We start from the raw sequence: 23,435 nt of genomic DNA on the forward strand, positions 1-23,435 counted from the left end.
ACAGTGAATGTAGTACTCGTAGAAGATATATGAAGTAATGTAGCTTTGCTACCATAAACTCGATCATTCCAAACAAAATAGCTCGATAAACACCGAATATTCCACTCTTTGGCCATTGAACCTCCCTCGCCTTGTTCCACCTCTAAGTTTGAACTTAAGAAAGTCTGTTGTACGCTCCAATTAAGAAAAGGCATATAGCCAAAACTATAGATTTGAAACTTGTCCATATGGTCAATATCTTATTAACTTACATGTAAAATAGATTGCTACATCATGTGATAGACAACTGGGACTAATGGTTTATGTAGACAACTGACAAGTGTGTGGCACCAAATGGCCACACTGCTTAATGGCTGTAACATAAACTTTGCAAAATGGGCAAGAACATGAACCCATGCTTGAATGGGGTTTGCTTAGAACCATATCCAATTCGCCTATGGACCTTCTTTGGGTCTGATTGAGCAGGTCATATAGGTTCATGGGTGCATTCCCTGAAAAGGCAGGCCTCTTTAGTTAAACTAAAATAGACCTCCATCCTTGGCATTTAACACGATATCCTGTGTAAAAGTCCTCCATCATTGATCCATATTTATAGCTCAATTACACATATCAAGCCATCATTACACATATTTATAGCTCAATTACAATATTGCTTATGGTTACAACAGTTCTATTACGTACCTCATAGCCCCATTTTGTTTGGACCTCAAAATTGCTGCTAGCTGTCTTATGAGCCTAGGCCAATACTTCACTAGAATAGATTGATTGGTTTTGAGTTTGTTCAACACTTTACTAGACTAGATTAATTGGTTTTGATTTTGTTCACAGGTGATAGTCGGAATCCATATAAGTCCTATCTTTTAAAAACCACCCAATGCCAACATGAGAAGGCAATGTTAAACCATCCAATTACTTTGGTTGATTTTGTGAAATATTTGAGGATATTGAACATAAGCTATGTTGTTGGTTTCCTTTGAAGGATCCAGGAAGTAGCAAAACACTTCTAGTGGAGTTTTTGGGTCATTTGAGTACATATCAAACAATCTACTGTTAAAATTATTGGTGCATTTGTCATGATTTATGACAAATGTAGCTAAAACTTACAAAAGATGTAACTAAACTTCCAGAACACGTTTAAACACTCAAATATGTTACCAAAACATTAAGATCACCTGCCTTAAAATTGCGAGGTGTGGCCTTGCATATTTCCTGTCAAACATAAATAAGTTTTGGGCATCTATATCGTTATGGGGTTTCCTTTTGAATGGACAACTAAGATAATGCCGGTTATACCATACGCGACACCTTAATGGCTAAAGGTACGCACAGATTGGTTAACCCAGATGAATGGAGCCCTTGGCACTTAACCCTTATAGAGTTATAGATGGACGTAGACATGAACGTGGATAATTGTTGGGTGGTCTATGCATTGGAATGTAGCATCCTAAAGGTTGAATATGTGGACCCACTCCTCATAATGATGATAAGGTAAACATTTATATATGTCGATTGCAAGAAGTTCGGATTTTAGTGAGTGCATCTAGGAGTGTGTAAACGTTAAGACAAAATTGTGAACAATACTAATGGGTCCAATTTGTCTTTTTTTTTTTCTTTTTACATCTAAGGTGGAACGTTTTTGCTTTCAAACACTAGCAAGTTGCCAATAGAAAGAGATTATGAAGCTGGAATTCAAAAGCACATCAACCATGTAAAAGTTTTCCATTTATGTTAATCACTCACCGCATTTTTTGTCCGTTTGATATCCATAGGATTGAAATGGATGTACTTTCTTCAACTATGGCAACCGGACAAAAAGAGTTATGTTCATGCACCATCTCAATACGTTTCCACCATAGGCACTATATAGGTCCAATATGTGCATTGGAGCCATGTCTTCTCTATATAATAATAGAGGATATCCAAAATATCAAGTTTGGTTCACGAAAGAATAAGAATGGACCCCTCGAAGTTGGAGGGAACAATACTACTTTGTGATCATGTGATACTAGTATAGATCGATCCAACATTCTACCATTTATTTACTAAATATATCTCCGTACCTTCTATTATGCAAAACTACATTTAGTAGAGAACAATAAGTTTATTGCTACTAATGGTTAAAAGATCAAAGGGGAAGCTATATACAGCATACAAGCAATGGCTATTGACCTTAAAGTTATTTTTAATGGCATTTTTCCACGGTCAGTCCTAATAAACATGGCTTGGTAAATAGGCCAACCGTTTATTACACCGAAACCGGACAAAAAGAGTTGCACAAATAAGCTTTCTAATCCTCCATACGTGAGACTTTGCATGATCCCGTAAGCAAACGCGACTAGATTGAGCATTGCAGCAATCGATATGGGGTAAAATAAGGGTGATTCGACTCCAAATTCCATCATTCCTTGTTCATACCTTGTATTTGCTTCCTTGTCGACCACTTTGCTTGTTACATTGAATGTAGAAGAAGATATTTGTAACTTTGTGAGAGCATACTCGGTCATTCCAAATGTATGGCTTGATAGACTCCGAACAATCCATGCTCTTTGGTTATTAAACCACCCCCGTGTTGTCCCACCCATCATTCTGTATTCGATAAATTCTTGAAAATATGTTCCAATGAAAGGGAAGGCATAAACTAAAAACCTTGGATCTGAAACCTGGCCAGTGAATATATCAATGGTATAAGATTGTTAATGACTTATAGGTAAAAATACACCTAAAACAAACTCTATAAATTGGTGTTATATGATGTAGAGTAGTGTCAAAACTCAAAATACCTTGGGGAAAATAGGAACAGAGTGTAGAAGTGCTAGTTGGGGCAAAAGGGAATATATAACGACTGGGATGCACGGTATGGGCCATAACGCGTAGTTGATGTAGCATAGGTTGTGCAAAAAGGGCAAGTCATTAAATCCATGTTTCAACGGGCTGTACTTTGCAAAAGCCATATCTAAAACGCCTATGGACCATCTTCGTGTTTGATTAAGCAAATCATGAAGATTCATGGGTGCATCTCCTAAGAATGCCGGCCTTTTTGGTAAACAGTAAACTGATCTCCATCCTTGACTTTGAAGACGATATCCTGTGTAAAGATCCTCCACCAATGATCCATATCGATAACCCAACTACAGAGTATAAACATGGATAAGCTAATTAGTTTAGAACGATAAGGTCTTGTACTACGCTTACACAACTTGGTACTACCTGACTACCCCATTCGGTCCCAACTTCAAAGTCGCTAGTAGCCACCTCATGAGCTCGAGCCAACACTTCGTTAGACTGAATTGATTGGCATTGGCTGTGTTTAGAAGTACATGATGATGGACTGCCAAAAAAGGAACGTCTTCTAAAAAAGCAACCCGTGCCAGAATGAGAAGGACCAGACAAACCATCCAGCCCAGTCTGGTTGATTTGGAATATGAATTTAAACTCGGCACCGTATAAATCATCTTGGTTGATCCCATGAAATAATTGAGGGTATTGAACATAGGCTATGTTATCAGAATCTTTTGAAGGGTCCATGAAGTAGCACAATGCTTGTAGTGGCGTTTTGGGATCATTTGAGTACATATCACAATCCATAGTCAGGATTATTGGTGCATTTGTCATGATCTCGGACACACGAAGCTGAAACAAATAGGAGAGTTGTAACAGTACATCAGCATGCATTTTATTTTATACGAGTATATATATAACTCAAATTCCAAAAAACAGGTACTTGTAGGTGTAGTATCTTACCAAAACATTAAGAGCACCGGCCTTGAATTTGTGAGGCGTGACCTTGCGTTTCTCCCTCGAGACATAAATAAGGTTTGGCATAGGATCACCAAGAATATCATCGTCTGTGGTACCATCTAACAACACCTGCTTTGTTTCGACAAAACAACGAACTGCTATAAATGACGGAAAGGACAATATATATATCTCAAGTGTCTAAAAGAAGGGGCAATGACCTGCATAACCGTGGGATGGTCTGTTGGTGTGAATTCTACATTCCAGTGATTAAATATGTCGGACCACTTCTCATCCTCAGGATGAACATTTCCGCTGGCTACGGTTGCCTCAACTTTGACTTTCATCTTCTCGTACATTAACTATTTTTTAACAGTTAAACAATTTCAAATTTTGCCATTTAATAATACATTCGGAAACAACTTTTTACTAATAAGCTAAGTGGAAATAGCGAGTTATATGTAAAACATATTTGTGGCCCGGTATCTTATATATGGAGAGTATATAACTATATATATATATATATATATAAAATAAGTTCTGATGATTGTGATTAGACATCAACAACGTTTTGAGTATAGTACCAAGTGATGTTTTTAGATGTAAAGTATATATCATCTAGAACATCGAATATTCTTTTAGACATATTAAAATGGTTTGGATCATCTCATTATTTCGGATGATTAAGTTTTTAACCTGAAAGGTTATATATATCACTTTACAGACTAAAATATTAATATTTTGATTAAACACCTACGAAAAGTAACGAAGAAAAGTCGGTTAATCTGCCTATATCTACAACGAGAAAAAGATAAAGTGGCATGGGCCAACTGAAATGACATATAAATTTGTTTTTACTGGTATACTACTTTAAACTATTCCTAAAGAGTAATGCTTATAGAAATTAAATGATTGTCGTTTATGAATTAATCAGTGAACCCTTGTGTTAATAATTAAGATTAATTGGTGCATGAAAAGTTTAAAGAAAATAAAAATCCTTTTGCTGTTTTATATTTATTGTAACTTAATCTGTTGTCAATAAAGGAAACTTATTAGTTTTACTTTCTAGAGATAAAATACTAATCGTACTTCTATTTTTTAAAAAGATATAAAAATGAAAAATTAGAAAACATTTTCCTTAACTAAACGTGCTCTAAATATATGTTGGTAACAGTTAGAGCATTTAAGGGTTAAGTGAAGAGGATTGGTGAAAAGAAAAAAAATATCGATGAATGGTTAAGGGAGGATGATGAAGAAGGTTAGTGAAAAAATTAAGATAATTATTGTGTTCATCTAGCTAGCTAGGTGAAAAAGGCCAAATGGGGTTGGTTTTCCTTTTATATACTATTTGTTTTATTTTGATTAAATATATTGTAAAGTATTGTGCAATATTGTATTTGAAGATGATGGTTAAGGAAGAAAAGCAAAGGTGGCGTTGTTCAAAAGGTGTTGATGAGATGTAATGAAATAATGTAGGTGAAGGACGTGAACGGTTAAAAATACTCTTATAGACTCATATATTGTTGTTCGTAAAATTGTAAATTTAGGCTAAACATTCTGAATTCACGTTTTGGATATAAAAGAAGAGTAGTCTAGCTTGTAACTAATTTTATTGTCTTTATTAATACTTCTTATAAATTAGAAAGGTTAAGAATTGATACATGATAGTAATACCTTGACTTCACTTGTGTTAGAAAAGTTGGTGTACTGATTGCTGAAGTGAGCTTCTGGGCATCTATCCAATATATTATTCATCTTACAATAAGGCAGCCAGTGTTTTGCAAACTTAGCAGCTTCCATAAAAGCAAATAGTGTCAGCTTTGATCCTCCATCGTCCGATAAGTAAACTGATAACTTGTCAGTTGGGTAATCGTAAGCCATGATGGACAAAGCCGTATTTACCGCCACCATAGGTGGTTCTTTGTATGGATCAGCCGTGCATATAAACACATCCATGTTCGGATATTTGGTCACATCTTTCGGTAGGTTTTCAGGGAAAGTTTTACGTTGAATCTGGTTTATTTTGAAACCTTGACTAGTGAACCATACAAAGGCTAGCACCATGTTTGCAAGTAACATGAGAAGGGAGATTGTGGTGGTGTTGTTGGTTGTTGTGTGCAAATTTAAAACAAGGGACTTGGTTTGATGGTATAAAAGGGCTATGATCGTGCACGTGTATACGAGTGCATATATACGATTGAGCCATCTCCGACGGAGGACCAACCGACTGTGAAGCTGTGGAAGCTGATGGCTTATTTGCATGGTGTGGTTCAATTCTTTGATTTAATTTTCAGGTGCGATATCGTTCCTAGTTCCTACTGCTGTACGCAACTACGACTTAATTAATAGTCTTGGCTTTTGGCCGGTATTGGGATATAAAAGTTACAGCGATATGCCAATATCAACTTGAGATATCTAGAGGACTAAAAGACAAATAATGTAGTGATAATTGAAAAAAGATTATTTTGCTTTTATGGTTCCCTTTTTTAATTTGTGTATTTTGGTCATTCGGACAAGTGTGGTCAATATATCTTTTGTTTTTGAATGTTGTCAATGACATTTTTTTGAGAAATAAATAATTTATCTTTTATATATATAAAAAAAATACAACGTTTTGATGAACGTTAATGCCAAATTGATGACCCTCAAGACTACGACTTACCCTCCGTTCCATTTTAAATATCCAAAATTGACTTGCTGAGTCTTTCTTCTCTAACTTTGACCGTAAGTATTTTTGTTTATATAATATAAAATCTAATGAAAGTTATATCAATGAAAAGTATATCAAAAGCTCAGTCTATTCATATATTTTACATCAATTGATGTATAACACACGTGAAACAATTTACGGTCAAACTTGCGAAAAAAAGATTTTAAAAGTCAAAATAGGACATTTAAATTGGGACGGAAGGATATAAAAGTTACAGCAATATCAACTTGAGATATCTAGAGGACTAAAAGACAAATAATGTAGTGATAATTGAAAAAAAGATTATTTTGCTTTTATGGTTTTTTTAATTTGTGTATTTTGGACATATATCTTTTGTTTTTGAATGTTGTCAATGACATGTTTTTTGAGAAATAAATAATTTATCTTTTATGATAAAATTCAGAGCTTTTATATATATAAAAAATACAATGTTTTGATGAACGTTAATGCCAAATTGATGACCCTCAAGACTACTGTTAACTTTTTCTTTAGTATTTTAGTTAAGCCATCAAGGTACGTATATAGATGTCCATGTCCCATGTTGCTAGGAAATAGAGAAAACTGGCCAAAAAATTAACAGTCTTTGTAATATTTTATGTTTTTTGAACGGCCAAAGGAATATTATTAAATATAACGAACAACTAGCAAGATGCTAGTTGTCAGTTTGTCACAATTACATTGTTTAGAGATACAACAAAACCACAAGGTAAAAAAGGACAATATCATTCTCCCAAAAACACAAACATATTGTCGATGTTTCTCCAGGAACCAAAAGAAAACTTGACCAGCCTCCATGTTAGTCTAGAGCCAGGGGATTAACCAACCAAACATTCCAATGGACAACATTAATTTTTCTTATCACGACTTTGTATCCAAAGAAACGATACCGAAACCAAAGAGTTAAAAACTTCCTCACTTGACTCCTTAGTATTATAATGAAGAATAGAGTTCCAACACTTCCAAATGAGCCACCACCAACAAATAAGTAAAGCCTGTAGCTTGTAACGAGCCATACTTGAGATTTGAAGCTCGGAGCACCAAACCAGAAGATCCTCAGGCAAGAGATCGGGTATTTGAATTCAAATCCAAGCACTAAAAAGAGATCTAATATCATAGACAAAGCGACATTGTTTAAAAATGTGCTTGATGTCTTCCACACCCGCTAAACATATTGCAGACAACGAAAGCTAGAAACATCTATCCCTCTAGCAAATATGTACAGTTCCTTCGCATTCTCCAAAGGAACAAATTGAGCTAGCTTTTTGGTATAAGCTTATTCCAAATAGTTTTGGTGCAGTTTGTAATATTTGTTTTATTATTTATTTTTCTAAAAATAGTTTGTTTGTAAAATTTAATTATAGATTTTTCATAACAAATGGAAAAAAAAATCTTATCAAAATTGCTCATATGAATTAATTGCATCTATGCATGTTTACATCTAAATTATATATTTTATTTTAATAATTTGATACAAACGCACATATACACCTATCTATATCTATACCTACTTATAAATAAAATAACTTTTTTTTATTTTTGAAAATATTTAATGTTACATTATGCAATATTATAAAAATACATTTTTTTTAAAAATCACCATCTTTTTCATTCACCAATTTAATTATCTATACTATTTTAATTACACTACCACTTTCTTAATTCTTTAAATAACTACACTGATCATTATATCAGTCACATTTACTTCAATAACATACATTACTCGTCGTCACTACCACATGTCGTTGTCGTCACCCGTCACTACCATATTACCCCGTTGCATTGCCCAGGCAGCAACATGCTAGTCTTAATCAAATAATGTTCTATTCCTTTTATTTTTTAAGTCGTTATCGTCACTCGTCACTACTATATTACCCCGTCGCATTGCCCAGGCAGTAACATGCTAGTCTTGATCAAATAATGTTCGATTCCTTTTATTTTTCAAGTGTGTGCCATGTGTCACACACACGTGTACATAATCGACTTCCTGATTATGAATAACATCGACTAAAACTATAAAAGATACGACGATTATAGCGTATGGTTTGTTCAAACTTTGCACAACGCAAATTTTATTACGCTAAACATATCCAACTTTTTTAGAATGTTTCGCACCATATCCACTGTTGATGGAGGTTAACAGATCGTTAAGTAATGAAATGTGGGTATAAAATCGTCACATTTTTAAATATCTAAAAAACATTTTCTTTTGACTAGCTAGTGATATCCTAGTATATTTATACCAATAGTCTTTTATATATAGTTTAACACCAACACTTAAACCAAATGATTTACTCATATTACATCGTCGGGTTTGAAAGATAAGGTAACAACGTTACGTAGGTACAATATATTGAACCAAAGAAATATTGTAAAAAGATGCATATTTAATTTTTAAGTAATAATACAACTTAAGTTTAGAAAACCAGAAAGGATGCCACGCAAATCACGATTGTAGTCACCGTTGATGCTAAGGTAACCTTTAACGGCATCATCCCACGATCTCGCCTCAAAAACATACCTTCATAAATTGGCCAACTATTTAACACGCCAAAACCAGCCACGAAAATCTGCACGAAAAAATCCTCCAATCTCCCATTCATAAGAACAACAACAATAACTCCTCTCACAAACGATATCAGGTTGATCATGGACGCTACAGAAATTGGGAAAAATAAAACCGAATCAACTCCAAATTCAAACACTCCTTGTTCGTACCTTTTGCTTTGGTCTCCATCCACCACTTTGCTTGTAACATTGAACCCAAACGTCGACAAGCCAACCGATTTGAGGGACCACTCGAGCAATGCAAATGGGTAGCTCGACAGCCCCCACAACCACCACATTCTTTGGACGCTCCACCACCTTTGTACGGGCCCTCCACCAAACACCACAAAATCAAGAAAATCCTTGCAGTAAGCTCCAAGAAATAGAAATGCATACAGCATATACCCATCCTCTGTAACCTGTAATCATTATTTAATTGGTACCTTTTATAGCTAGCTAGCTAGGTTCTTCAACTTATTCAAATTAATTACTCGTATGTTATAGTTGTAAACTTCATGTCCCATTATATATAATAAAGTTGGCCTATTATTAATCTTAACAATAATTTGGCGAGCGAGTGACCATATATATTGATCGAAAATCAGATTTGTACCTTTGTGAAAAGTGGGAAGGAGTTGATGAGTGAGATTTGAGGTAAGAATGCATAAATAATGACCGGAATCGACCAAAACGAACGGAGTGTGTAGTGTGTGTAACATAAAGCTTGAAGAGGATGCATCGACCGAGTGCCATATGTCAGGGGGCAATATTTGTTAAAGAATATTTCTAGGAATCCCATGTACCATCTTTTGATTTGGGTCAGCGCATCATTCAAGTTGGAGGGTGAACCTCCAAGAAACGCATCACGACTTGGATTGCAGAGGACCGATTTCCATCCTTCGCAATGTAGTCGAAAGCTTGTGTAAGTATCCTCGGTCAAGGTCCCATATCGAAATCCAATCTGCAAACAATTAAATTAAGTTCGTTTTTTATAATCAGAAAATGTGTTTGATAAATAAATTCAACACCTTAGAACCCCATTGGGTATTCTCCTCATAGTTGCAACTTGCTCCTTCATGGGCCCAATTAAGGACATCCTCTTTGGTCTTTATTTGCTTAGGTGATCCGACGTCATTAATAACGTGTCGTTTGAAAAAGCCCCCAGTGCCCATGAACTGAGCGCCTAACAACCCATCCATGCCTAGACTTAAAATTTGTGTTTCGGGCATGAATTCGGAAGCATAAATATCACTCTTATTGATACCACTGAATCTTTGAGGGAATTGAACAAATGCAAGTTTCGGATCAACATTTGGGTCCAGGAAGTAGCATAATACACGGAGAGGTGTTTCAGGATCGTTTGAGTACATATCACAATCTAAAACCAGGACTATCGGTGCATTTGTCATTAATCCCGACACGCGGACCTACAATTATATATATATATATATAAAAATCCGTAATCAACAAATGCGCGCAGAAAAGAAAATTTTATTTAGTGCGGTTTGCAAATAGATTTAGATATATCGATCGGTCGAAACTTTATTATATGAATGGAAATTTGAGTTTTAGCTCTAAGTGGTATGTGTAGTGAACTTCAACCCTCATTACGAGTTCTGATAATATATATGTTAGACACTTTGTAAATTAAAGTAGATTTATATAGTTGTCTTTCTAAAAAGTATAAAGAGGTTTATAAAGAGGGCAATTACGTACCATGACATTAAGGGCCCCGGCTTTAAAGTTATGAGGTTTATCGAGTTTCTTCTCTCGAGAAACATAAATTAGATTCGGCATGGCACGACCTCGGATATCTTTGTCTACAGTGTTGTCTAATATAGTCTGTACTTCAAATGCTAACATACAATTTAAAAGCGCCAAGTATACAAACAAATCTATGAAAATTAATATGTTCAGCCACTAATTATCTATTGAAAAGTGTTTTACGTAATTTACATCAAAACTGGAACCTGGATGACCGTGGGATGATGTCGTCTTGTGAAATCCGGTGTCCATTGGCCGAAAGCATCATGGAATTCCGATTCCATCACTTGATCCAAGCAGACGCAGCCATTTTGGACCACCGTCTCCACCCTTGATCTCATACTTTCATACATCGCCTGTGTGGTTAGAACATGTCGTCATTTCCATACATTACTATAAAATGAACTTCAAACAAATAAATACGGAGTAACTTGTTTGCTAAGTCAGTAAGTTATATATATAGTCTACCTAATGTATTCATATTATTATGTACGGAGTAACTATGTCATTCAACGAGTTCAAAACTAGTGGTGGAGCCAAGATTTCTAGTCTGCCAAATAATTTTCATGATATTAACAAGCGTAAAAATTATATTATTAAATTAAATTATGTCATTCTAGAGTTGCCAATTACCTTTAAACTATATATAAATACATAAAAATAGTACTCCCTCCGTCCCATCAAAAGTAACCTAGTTTGAATTTTCAAAGTCCTTTTCCATAAACTTTGACCACAAATATATAGTTTTGTATTATATAAAATTTGATGAAAATTATACCAATGAAAACACGTCTAAAACACAATCACTTCATATAACTTTCATCAAGTATTATCTAACACAAACAAAATCATTAAAGGTCAAAGTTAGAAAAGTTGGACTTTGAAAATTCAAAAGGTGACACTTTTAATGTGACGGAGGGAGTATTAAAAATATAGAGTTTTATAAATATTGTGGGGTTGTCATGGCTACCCGTGGCCACCACATATCTCTGCCACTGTTCAAAACCAGTAACTTCCTTTTTTTAAGGGTATTTTCTTTTGTAAGAAAGGCAAATAAATCTAATTAACTTAACTAAAAAACAAAACTCAAGTATATTATTTCACGAGGCGGCGAATATGTGGTCCACAAAGAAGAAAAACATATTTATCTCACCACTAAAATCCATTAACCTTTGGACAGCGAAATGCGACAATTATACTTATTTTAATACTTTTATCCATATCTTTACTATCTTATAAATTAAATAAACTTTTTATCTAATTTTAAATTTCTAACTTTTAACAATTAAGTTCTAACAATTTATTAAAATCACAGTATATCAATAATCTAAACTACTCGTCACCGCTACCACCACCACCAATAATTGCCCTCCACTGCCAATCATCGTCACCACGCACCACTGCCACCTGTCACCGCCTCCATTACATCCCCACAACCGCCGCCGTCATTACGCCACAACATCACGCAGATACCATTATAGTATTGAGAAACGTATCTAATTCTTTCTTACATATACTTTTACCAAATACAATACGGAGAAGTACAGTAACTTGAAAAAAAGGTTAGCGTAAAATATATGTAAGTTATATATAGGAAAATGATATTATATAACTTAATAAATCTATCACGCTATCGCTTCATTGTTTTTTTTACATTTTGCTATATATGGTACACTTATCATCTCCCTTGTATATGTATTAGAAAGTTAACAGTACATACAAAAGAAAGTAGCTTCAAGAGATTCGAATTGAATTCGTCGAAAAAATAGTTACCGGAAGTATAAACATTATTAACTAACTCAGGTAAAAACTAATGAAAGAATATGTTACAAACCTGAATCTCATCTGTTTCAGGAAAGTAATTAGCATGATGATCACTTCCAAAATACACTTGAGGCGCCCTGTCCACAATATTATGTTTTTTGCAATACGGTATCCAATACTTGGCAAACTTGGCACACTCTATGAACGCATACAGTGTCATATCTGATCCACCGTCATCCGAAATATACACCGAAAGCTTATCCGTTGGGTAATCATAGGCCAAAACAGACAAGGCCGTGTTCACCACGCCGACGGGTGGCTCCTTTGTTGGATCGGCCGTGCATATCACAACATCTAAATCCGGATACTCGCTTTCCGGTATCACTTGTTTCAAGTTTTCGGGATAAACCTTGCGTTCTATTGGATTCCAGTGAAAACTTTGGGCTGTTAGCCACAAGAAAGCTAACACAAAATCTGCTACCAAAAGAGTGAACGATATAAACGTTGGGCTAGAGTAGATAAGGTTACGGATGTGACGGAAGAGAAGAACAGAAACCGCGGCGGAGTAGATGACTAAGAAAGTACGGTTTAGCCATGTTTTGGACAGCTGTTTACTGGAATGAAAGGGAGGAGAGGTCATGATATATTTGATAGAAATGTGAAAGATCAAACATGTCAAGAGCTAGCATATGTGGTAGACACCTCTTTTTTTCACGACAAATAATTTTATATTTGTTCACACTTTTAATGAGTATAAACAAATTAAAAGTTTTGTCATGCTTTTATGTATGTAAAAATATATAGAACTAGAAATTTATCCCCACTAAAAAGTGTGTAGTTCCACTAAAAAGTGTGTAGAACTAAAAGTTCACACTTTTTAGTGTGAACTATCATAATTATTTTGTAACTCCCCATTTGCCCACGCTAACTTGGACAAATGGGGTGTTACAAAATAATTCTGAAAGTCCACACTAAAAAAGTGTGAACTTTTAATTCTACACTCTTTTAGTTCTACATATTTTACACAAATAAAAGCGTGACAAAATTTTTAATTTGGTTACACTAATTAAAAGTATGGACAAATATAACATTATTTGTAGTGTTTGTATACTAGCTAATATTTAGATAGATTAGATCATGACACGAGGAGATCTATAAAAAATATTACACGATAAATAAAAAAAGTATGAGTATTAAAACAAATTAGCTAGTTGGCGCTGTATAAATTTTTTTCTTTATAGTATTAAAAAAAATAATGATAAATTAACTTAATTGATGTGTATAAAGATATGTCTAATAGTAAGATGATGACATGTGGAAAAATCAGGAGGCAAAATTAGAAAAGAGAATTAGTGGAATTCACATGTTAAATTCTTAAGGTTTTAGGTTAATTTTTAAGCATGTGAGTTAGGTTGATTACTCATTTTCCTTAAAAAAAAAATGGATTTTGCCTTTTGGTAAACTATCTCTTAAGTCTACAAAGTTACTACCTACACTTTCGGTTAAAACAACAAATATGGAAGCATTTTTGGAATTAGGGGTAAGAATTGGTCAGTTTTGCCCAAAACCAAAATCCATGTTGACAAATCTTGTTCCTAAGTTTTAAACGAACCAAAAGTTGGAGCTCAATGGTTAGATTTTGAGATTAGTTTACTAGTCCAAGTTGAATAGAGTTAGCTTGTGTTCTAGTTTGAGTCTAATAACTAGGTAGGTTATTGCCTATAAATATACTGGTCATTTATTATGTTTCATTATGCAAATTAATAACACGTCTAAGTTTAGATTTATATTTATTACTTTTGACCTGAACGAAAACTTTTGGATTTTGAAAAACAAAAACTGTTGTATTCAGTTTGGGATCCCATTCAGTTTTGGTATGATTCAGTTTAATTATCGGTTTTCCAGTTTAGCTTGGGTTGATTTTCGATTTAGTTTCGTTTTTTTATTAACACTTTAAGGTCAATAAACCTAAGAGATATTAAATGTAGTAGATTTAAACAGATATAAAGCTTAATAAACTCAACTATAAAACCTAATATAATTTGCGACCGAATATAAAAAGACCATATACAGACTACAGTATTGGACTAAGACTCAAATTACGTGTATAAAAGGAAAGTTGACCCAAAACATGTCACGCGATACACTCGAGTATGTTGAAATAGTAGCCCATGGAATAAACTCTATGCAACACTAAAAAACATTTTCTCACCGCCTTATATCATACCACATGATATATGATTTTTTCGATTTTGACAGATCAATGTGTTGTTAAACACTTAAATAATAATAATTAGTTAAGCACTATGTTAGTTTTATGGACTTTTAATACATCAAAATGATATTTTTTAAGTGTTCTCACCGTTCTTATTTTAAAACTGTTCTTATTTGATTGTTCCCATATATATATATATATATATATGGCTCTTCAAGATCAACTCAACAAATTTCAAAAAACAAGAGTGGATAGCAAGCAAATCGCCATTGCAGTCGCTATTGATGCTAAGGTAATCTTCAATGGCATCCTCCCTCCATCTCTCCTTAAAACCATGGCTTCGTAAATCGGCCAACTACTCACCACTACAAACCATGCTATGAATATTTGCATAAAAAACTCTTCCCATCTCCCGCTCATAGAAACATCAATAACTCCTTTCACTAACGACAGTAAGTTGATCACCGATGCTATTGAAATTGGCAAAAATAGAGTGGATTCAACTCCAAATTCAAACACCCCTTGTTCGTACCTTTTCTTTTGTTCTTCTTCCACCACTTTGCTTGTAACGTTGAACCCAAATGAAGATAAGCCAAAGGATTTAAGCGACCACTCGAGCAATGCAAATGGATGGCTAGACACCCCCCACATGAGCCACATTCTTTGGTAGTTCCACCACTTTTGTATAGATGAACCACCGAACACCACAAGATCAATACATTCTTTTCCATATGCTCCAAGAAACAAAAATGCATACAGCAGTAACCCATCTTCAGAAACCTGTAATTAATAATCATAAGCTTTTTTCACAAAATGTTGTGTTATTTTTTAAAGGATGTTCCTTGAACTAACTTTGACTTTATACCTTGGAGGTGAATATTGGGAAGGAGTTTATGAGTGAAACTTGGGGCAAGAACGCGTAGATATAGATTGGAATCAACCAAGATGTTCGAAGAGTGTGGTGTGCGTAACACAAAGCTTGAAGTGGATTCATTGACCGAATGCCATATGTTATCGGGTTATATTTGTTAAATTGTATTTCAAGAAATCCCAAATACCATCGTTGGATTTGGGTTAAGGAATCATTTAAGTTTGATGGTGCGCCCCCTAGAAATGCCGGACGTTTAGGATTGCAAAGAACCGACTTCCAACCTTCACAATGCAAGCGGAAACTTGTGTAAGTGTCCTCCGTCAAGGTGCCATATCGAAATCCAATCTGCATCACATTTACAGAGCAAGCAATAATTTACTTTTAATTAACTCTAAAATCTGATGTATGTGGTTCCTTTAACCGAATTTATTCGAATTTTTTAGAGCAGTAGAGCATTTTACTATTTTTACAAAAGATTTGTAAATCAAGTTGGTCAATAATTTAGTTTAGTAAAACCCCCAAATTTGATTAATATATTTTCAAAAAGAAAAAGAAAAAAAATCAAATTTAACTACTTCAATGTTAAATCTGGCAAGAAAACCATTTGGAAAAATCTAACCTCGGAACCCCATTTCGTATTATCCTCGAAGTCGCAACTTGCTGCTTGATTAACCAAAAGTGTGTCATATTCACTCTTAGTAGTGTTGAAATCAGAAGATGAACCATCACTAATTACATTCCGTCTAATAAAGCCTCCGGTTCCCATAAACTGAGCACCTAATAAGCCATCCATTCCAAGACTATAGATTTGTGTCTCAAGCCAGAACTCAGAGGCATATATGTCATTTTTATTGACTCCTTTAAATCTTTGAGGAAATTGGACAAATGCAAGTTTCGGATCAACTTGTGGATCCAAGAAGTGGCATAAAGCACGGATTGGTGTTGTTGGATCGTTTGAGTATGTGTCACAATCTAGGATTAGGATGATTGGGGCGCCGGTCATCATGCCAGACACTCGAAGCTACGATGCCAAAAAAAAAAGTTCAAGGAGTAATCAGCAAAACAAAATAGTCTCTGCAGACAGACAATCCGTCAGCTAAAGATTTGTATCTCGTAAAAAAATGTGTCGTATGAAGTTCATATATAAAAATGTTACCATGACGTTAAGTGCCCCGGCCTTAAAGTTATGGTGTTTATCAATGCTTTTCTCACGAGATACATAGATGAGATTTGGTATGACATTGCCTTCGATGTCTTTGTCCATGCATTTGTCTAATACAGTCTGTTATAGGAAAAAACAAGGTGTAACTACTTATTGATGTACAAAAATGCATCAAATTAAGTATGTTGTAACAACGGGCCGGGTTTAACCAATAGAGAAAAACCTGGATGACAGTGGGATGATGTTGACGACTGGAATTAGGCGTCCATTTGCTAAAAGCATCCTGGAATCCTGATTCCACCACTTGATCAAAAGTAACACCCCCACTCTGCACCACCATCTCCACCCTTGATTTCATGTTTTCGTACATTTCCTGTCACAATAATTATTTGATCGGTATAGCAATCACATATCTTTATCTGAGTGAACGATTATAAAACCACAACCAAGATAGTTTATCGGCTTAATTATAGCTCAAAAGTTATCACAAGATGTTCCAAGTTTGATTCCTATCGAGTAAAGAAACAGTTACGAAAAACCCTGACTAAACTGGATACGTCTAATTGATTGGGTAACCTACCAATATACAACCTTATTTATTTCATGACATTGTAAAAGATTATATGAAAACCAAGCGTATACGTTAATGCGCATTAACGTATAAGAACTTTCGATGTTAAAGTATATCTTACTCTTAAAACAAATTATCTTTGTCTAATTAATGTACTAATTCAGGGGTGGGCAATGATAGTGCTTAAGCTCTCAATATGAAATATCTAAATCTTATACGTATAGTAGTGCTTAAACATCACTCGTGCAATGTACTCCATATTCTTATAATCTTATTCTTCAAGCACATTATTCATCAAATATAATAAAACTAATACTCAAATTACTCTATAAGTTTTGTTGTGATTAAAAAAAAGGGGGGGTAACTTAAAGAGGGCGAATCAAGTCAGTTGAGAAAATAGTCAACGGAATTAATTAACAATCTCAGGTAAAAACTAATTATGAAAGAATTTACATACCTTAATCTCGTCTGTTTCAGGAAAGTAAGCATGATGATCACTTCCAAAGTACACTTGAGGCGCCCTGTCCACAATGTTATGTTTTTTGCAATACGGTATCCAATACTTGGCAAACTTGGCACACTCTATGAACGCATACAGTGTCATATCCGACCCACCGTCATCCGAAATATACACCGAAAGCTTATCCGTTGGGTAATCATAGGCCAAAACAGACAAGGCCGTGTTCACCACGCCAACGGGTGGCTCCTTTGTTGGATCGGCCGTGCATATCACAACATCTAAATCCGGATACTCGCCTTCCGGTATCACTTGTTCCAAGTTTTCGGGATAAACCTGGCGTTCGATTGGATTCCAGTGACAACATTGGGCTGTTAGCCATAAGATAGTTAACACAAAATCGGCTACAAAAAGAGTGAACGAGATTAATGTTGGAGAGTGGATAAGGTTACGGATGTGTCGGAGGAGGAGAAGTGAAACCGCGGCGGAGTAGATGACTAAGAAAATACGGTTTAGCCATGTTTTGGACAACCGTTTACTGGAATGAAAGGGAGGGGCGGTCATGACTCGTGATATGTCTGCTTTTGGTTGGTTGGTTGTAAAGGATATACTTCAATATAATAACCGCTTGTGGTCCTGAGAAGTCAGCTATGGATCGTTTGATTTAGTTGACTTTAATCCTGGCCCTGAATTCCTACAGCCACCAGATGATAGTTTTTATCTCTTTTATTTCTTTTTAAAAAAGCAAATGTTTATTGGGCGACCTTATTTCCTCCAATCCTTCGTGTTTTTTTTATTAGTATTTCATTTTTATTTTTTAAAAATAACTTAAGTACTTGATATATACGAGTATAACTATAAAAGCAAAAATGAATCTGAGATTTTCCTTGGTTATTTTTGTTTGATTATGTGCTCTGAGATTTTAGTTTATGTGTCCAATTTTGAACTTTTTTCTGATACCAAATTTTGATATAATCTGGTGTTTGCATTTGCTTTCGGGGCCACTTGTATTTATATATGTTAAGTTTTTACGAGTAATATTGAACTTGACCAAAGTACCAAACTATTTCAGTGCTATAGGAGTCTAATGGATCCATTAATATTGGATTATATTATATTTGAAAAAAGCTCTTTTATAGGCTTTCACGGCAATTAATTCCTTGTAATCAACGATGTGTATATATATATTTATCGTATCAAAACTTAAAAAATTTGAAACTCTCAGATTAAACAAATTTTGTGCTCTTTTATCCGAGTTGCTAATAATGTATGTCACTTGAAATTTAAAAAATTAATATATGGTCTTAAACAAGCCGAAACTTATCAAAGATGGCTTCAAAACGATCCAAATGTAACTATTTAGCAATTTAAATACAAAGAATGTGACTATTTGGATCCAGTTAATGATACAAAAGTTTTCAAACTTAAAATATCCATGTATAGGCTTAAACAAGCCCAAACTTATCAAAGATGGCATTAATTCTTTTAGTGCATTCTTTTACCCTATTTAGCAAAAAGTGCAATGTTTCTAGAAAATTACAACTCGATCTAGAGTGGGTACAAGACATACATATACAACCTATATGTATTTAAAATGACAAACGGAACACCAAATAAATAACCAAAGCAATAGAAAAGGATTGCAAGGTAATCTTTGTAGGCATCCTTCCTTTGTCACTCCTCAACACCATGCCTTCATATATTGGCCAACTATTCACAACAACAAATCCCGCTATGAACAACTGCACAAACATTTCTTCAAGCCTCCTATTATTCATCAAAACTTGCTTAATCCCTATCAGAAAGGCGAATAAATTGATGATCGCTGCTACATTTATTGGTAGTAACAATGGCAACTCCACTCCAAATTCAAAAATCCCTTTCTCGTAACGTTCCTTTTTCTCAATATCTGACACCTTGCTCGTCACATTGAAATCTAGTGCCGACATGTTAAGATATGTGAGCAACCAACTGAATATCGCACATGCCCAACTTGAGCTCCCCATTATCAACCACATTCTTTGGCTATTCCACCATTTCTTGAAGTCTGATCCAGCCGCCACGTAATCTACATATTCATTCCCATATGCTCCAAGGAAAAGGAATATGTATAATAAACACCAGGGGTCTAAAACCTGTAACGTACCAATACATAATTTCATATACTCGTAATTTGTTAATAATAACTAAGATTGTTTTTCTTCAATTTGCTAACCAAACACATTAAACATTGTCTGTGCTCACCTTTGGGAATAGCGGGACAGAGTTTAAGAGCGCTAACTGAGGGAGGAAGGCATAGATAATTATTGGAATCGACCAAAAGGCACGAAAATATAAGTTTGCATAGCATATGGCTTGGAAAGGGTTCAAAAACTTGAATCCATATGTTAACGGGCTATATTTTGACAATCCTGCTTGTAGCAAGCCTAAATACCACCTATTTGATTGACTTAGAAAGTCTTTAAGTGCTATTGGCATATGGCCTAGAAAAGCGGCTCGCGTTGGGTTACATATTACAGACTTCCATCCTAAGCATTGCAAATGAAACCCCGTGTAGATATCCTCTGTCAATACACCATACCTAAATCCAATCTGCAATAAACATATTCCGGAAACTAATTTAGCAAATTAACAAATATCCCAAATATATAGTAATAATGTGTCAAGAAATAATAACCGTACCTCTGAACCCCATTTAGTATTGACCTCGTACATACAACTTGCAACACGGTGTGCTAATGCTAAAACATCACCAGGTTCATTTGTTTCATCCCGTATCCCACATTGGTCTGTAGGTTTCTCGAGGAGGGCTTGTCTTCTAAAGAAGCCGCCACTGCCCATGAACATCGTGCCACCCAAACCATCCATTCCTTCGGTGCATATCCGCATCTCTGGGTCAAGTTCAGCACCATATGTGTCGTATCTGTTGATGTTATGGAAGCGCTGAGGAAACTGAACAAATGCAAGCTTTGGATCCATGCCAGGGTCCATGAAATAACATAATGTGCGGAGTGGTGTTTTCGGATCATTGGAGTACATGTCACAATCCAAGACAAGGAATATAGGTGCATTGGTCAGCACATTTGATACTCGAATCTACACAAAAAAAAAAATAATGTGTTCATTGTACAACAAATTATATATCTACTATTATTATTTTCTTCTTATTGGTCAAGCAATATAAAAAATCTGATTTTGATCGAGTTAAGTAACGTACCAAAGTGTTGAGGGCCCCTGCCTTAAAATGGTGTGGGGTGCCTATATTCTTCTCACGTGCCAAATAGATAAGATTGGGCATATAATTACCCGTAACATCTTTGTCTTGGTTATTTTTAAGTAGAACCTATATGTATTGTGTATGTAAAGGTTCATTATATATGACACAATTAAAAGGTACTCCCTACGAGATGAGAGAAAATTGAATTGAATGAATCATAATCGATTAAGATAAAACCGAGCAGAACTAACTAGAAGGGGGAAAATAAATGACGGATAGTTCCGTTAATTTGTACATATTAATCAATAGAAATGTTTGGTTCGATTATGATTATGTACATCGATCAACATACCTAATTAACTTAACCGAATTGAAGTCAATATATATAAATTTATATAGTTAGGAATGAAGCTTAATTGGGTTTTTTTTTATAACTCTTCTTATTCAAAGGTTTTAAGGGTTTTCATCCGCTTATTTAGATTAAAGCTTAGAACTTCAAAGCTTTTAAAATTTATCTTCTTCAAAATTGTTTGGATATAACAAAAAAAAATTAGAATGATGTATTTCGAATCATTTCAAACTCACCATACAAGAGTAAGTGTCACTCAGAGTAGACTACATAATTTTAATCGGGTCTGTGTTATTTCAATTTAAAGTGGTTTTTTTAACAGAAAAAAACTGACATACATGTGAATCCTAAGATTTGAACCCATCACATAAATCTGTCCTCTAAAAGTAAAAAGAAAAAAAGAAAGTTATAAAATGAGATGAAAGACGAAATTGAAACCTGGATGATGGTACGATGTTGATGACGTGTAAATTCAGGAGACCATTTGTTGAAATGAGCTTTGATGGAAGAAGGCGCATCCTTGATGAGTTGGTCAAAAGGAACTTGGTCCACCACACCTTGAATCTTGGCTTTCATGCTTTTGTACATACCCTGCATGCTCTTCCACAAAGAAAAACGTGGCATTTCTGATTAGGCCATACTGTCTCTTTCTTTCAAGTAGCATGCATGCAATGCATGCTCTCGATCATATCAACTACGAGTATTATTTATTAATTTTAGATTACATTATCCGAAACCATATGATCGATCATGTGTTTTAAGATATTTTTTTTTAACTATATATTCGTCACTTTATGGAAAGAGTTTAGTCATATGATGATTATTAGTATATTGGTAAAGTATTAAGAAGTAAAAGTAAGTTCCAAAATCTTATTTTAACATAATTAATTATATATGTGACGATTTTATTCGTGTATACATGAATAACGTCACTATAAATAATATTACATTTATTTACACTTTTAGTTGGCGTGAACAAATTAAAAATTTTGTCACATTTTTATGTGTGTAAAAATATATAGAACTAAAAGTGTGTAGAAGTTTTTCCACATTAAAAAGTGTGTAGATTAAAAGTTCACACTTTTTAGTGTAGACTTTCATAATCATTTTTAATTAGCGTGGACAAATGTGGTGTTACAAAATAATTATAAAAGTTCACACTAAAAAGTGTGAAATTTTAATTCTACACACTTTTTAGTGTGAATAAATTTCTACACACCTTTAGTTCTACATATTTTTACACACATAAAAGCGTGACAAAAATTTTAATTTGTTCACATTAACTAAAAGTGTGAATAAATGCAATATTATTTGTAGTGCGTTAACGCGGAACAAATAATGAGAAACTGCATTCCTCTGTGTGACTCATGTACACATTTCCAAAACTAGACATACAATTTTATCATTTTTATAACTTCTTTGTATCTGGTAATATAATAATCAAAGTTACTAATAAGTAATCACATGCACCTGGATTTCATTTGTTTCTGGAAACAAATTAGATGAATAATCATTTCCAAAATAAACTTCAGGAGACCTATCCATTATGTTGTACTTCTTGCAAAATGGTAACCAATGTTTTGCAAATTTAGCAGCCTCTATGAAGGCAAACAATGTCAACTGTGACCCTCCATCATCCGACACATAAACCGATAGCTTATCTGTCGGGTACTCGTATGCCAAAACCGACAAAACCGTGTTAAGTACCCCAATCGGTGGCTCCTTGAAAGGATCGGCGGTGCAAACAAATACATCTAGTCCTGGGTAATCGCTTTCCTTAGCCACCACTTGTGAAAGATTCTCAGGGAAAACCTGGCGGCGAACCGGATTTATGAAGAAAGCTTGCTTTGTTATCCACAATAAAGCTAACACAATATCGGCTACGAGTAGGAGAATGGTGTGGCATGTGAAAGCAGGAGATCGGTAGATCATAAGGTTACAACAATGGCGATAAACGAGTGAAAAAATGTCGATTAGGTAAACGAGTGTGTAAACTCGATTGAACCAGCTGGTTTTGGGTGAAGGTTTGCTTATATGAAGAGATGGAACTTTTTCCATGGTGCGTTTTGTGTATAT

General features: G+C 34.6%; 4 protein-coding genes across 7 annotated transcripts; all 4 read right to left on the reverse strand.

Moving 5' to 3' along the window:
• Window positions 1–2,034: 2,034 nt before the first annotated feature.
• LOC122578345 (cellulose synthase-like protein G3) lies at window positions 2,035–6,080 on the reverse strand. Its single transcript, XM_043750290.1, has 6 exons — window positions 5,410–6,080; window positions 3,957–4,097; window positions 3,742–3,867; window positions 3,208–3,630; window positions 2,781–3,128; window positions 2,035–2,660 (listed from the first exon to the last, which is right to left on the reverse strand). Exons 1-6 carry the CDS (start codon window positions 5,995–5,997, stop codon window positions 2,118–2,120), a joined length of 2,169 nt encoding a protein of 722 aa, XP_043606225.1. The 5' UTR covers window positions 5,998–6,080; the 3' UTR covers window positions 2,035–2,117.
• A 2,639-nt stretch (window positions 6,081–8,719) lies between these two features.
• Window positions 8,720–13,185, reverse strand: LOC122609907 (cellulose synthase-like protein G3). Of its 2 annotated transcripts, XM_043782856.1 has the most exons (7): window positions 12,588–13,185; window positions 10,960–11,109; window positions 10,706–10,831; window positions 10,018–10,416; window positions 9,603–9,950; window positions 9,161–9,408; window positions 8,720–9,012 (listed from the first exon to the last, which is right to left on the reverse strand). In XM_043782856.1, exons 1-7 carry the CDS (start codon window positions 13,155–13,157, stop codon window positions 8,985–8,987), a joined length of 1,869 nt encoding a protein of 622 aa, XP_043638791.1. In that variant the 5' UTR covers window positions 13,158–13,185; the 3' UTR covers window positions 8,720–8,984. The 2 variants fall into 2 exon arrangements, with proteins under 2 accessions (XP_043638791.1, XP_043638790.1); XM_043782855.1 differs by having other exon boundaries at window positions 8,720–9,408; window positions 12,588–13,177.
• Window positions 13,186–14,964: 1,779 nt separating this feature from the next.
• LOC122611151 (cellulose synthase-like protein G3) lies at window positions 14,965–18,367 on the reverse strand. Its single transcript, XM_043784127.1, has 6 exons — window positions 17,794–18,367; window positions 16,989–17,138; window positions 16,760–16,885; window positions 16,223–16,624; window positions 15,598–15,948; window positions 14,965–15,512 (listed from the first exon to the last, which is right to left on the reverse strand). Exons 1-6 carry the CDS (start codon window positions 18,355–18,357, stop codon window positions 14,967–14,969), a joined length of 2,139 nt encoding a protein of 712 aa, XP_043640062.1. The 5' UTR covers window positions 18,358–18,367; the 3' UTR covers window positions 14,965–14,966.
• An 826-nt stretch (window positions 18,368–19,193) lies between these two features.
• LOC122579863 (cellulose synthase-like protein G3) lies at window positions 19,194–23,435 on the reverse strand. Of its 3 annotated transcripts, none has more exons than XM_043752121.1 (6): window positions 22,830–23,435; window positions 21,798–21,950; window positions 21,011–21,136; window positions 20,476–20,889; window positions 20,038–20,385; window positions 19,194–19,928 (listed from the first exon to the last, which is right to left on the reverse strand). In XM_043752121.1, exons 1-6 carry the CDS (start codon window positions 23,415–23,417, stop codon window positions 19,383–19,385), a joined length of 2,175 nt encoding a protein of 724 aa, XP_043608056.1. In that variant the 5' UTR covers window positions 23,418–23,435; the 3' UTR covers window positions 19,194–19,382. The 3 variants fall into 3 exon arrangements, with proteins under 3 accessions (XP_043608056.1, XP_043608055.1, XP_043608058.1); XM_043752120.1 differs by having other exon boundaries at window positions 21,798–21,959; XM_043752123.1 differs by lacking the exon at window positions 21,011–21,136 and having other exon boundaries at window positions 21,798–21,959.

This window comes from Erigeron canadensis, chromosome 8 (genome assembly GCF_010389155.1).
Source record: "Erigeron canadensis isolate Cc75 chromosome 8, C_canadensis_v1, whole genome shotgun sequence".
Classification (NCBI taxonomy): domain Eukaryota; kingdom Viridiplantae; phylum Streptophyta; class Magnoliopsida; order Asterales; family Asteraceae; genus Erigeron; species Erigeron canadensis.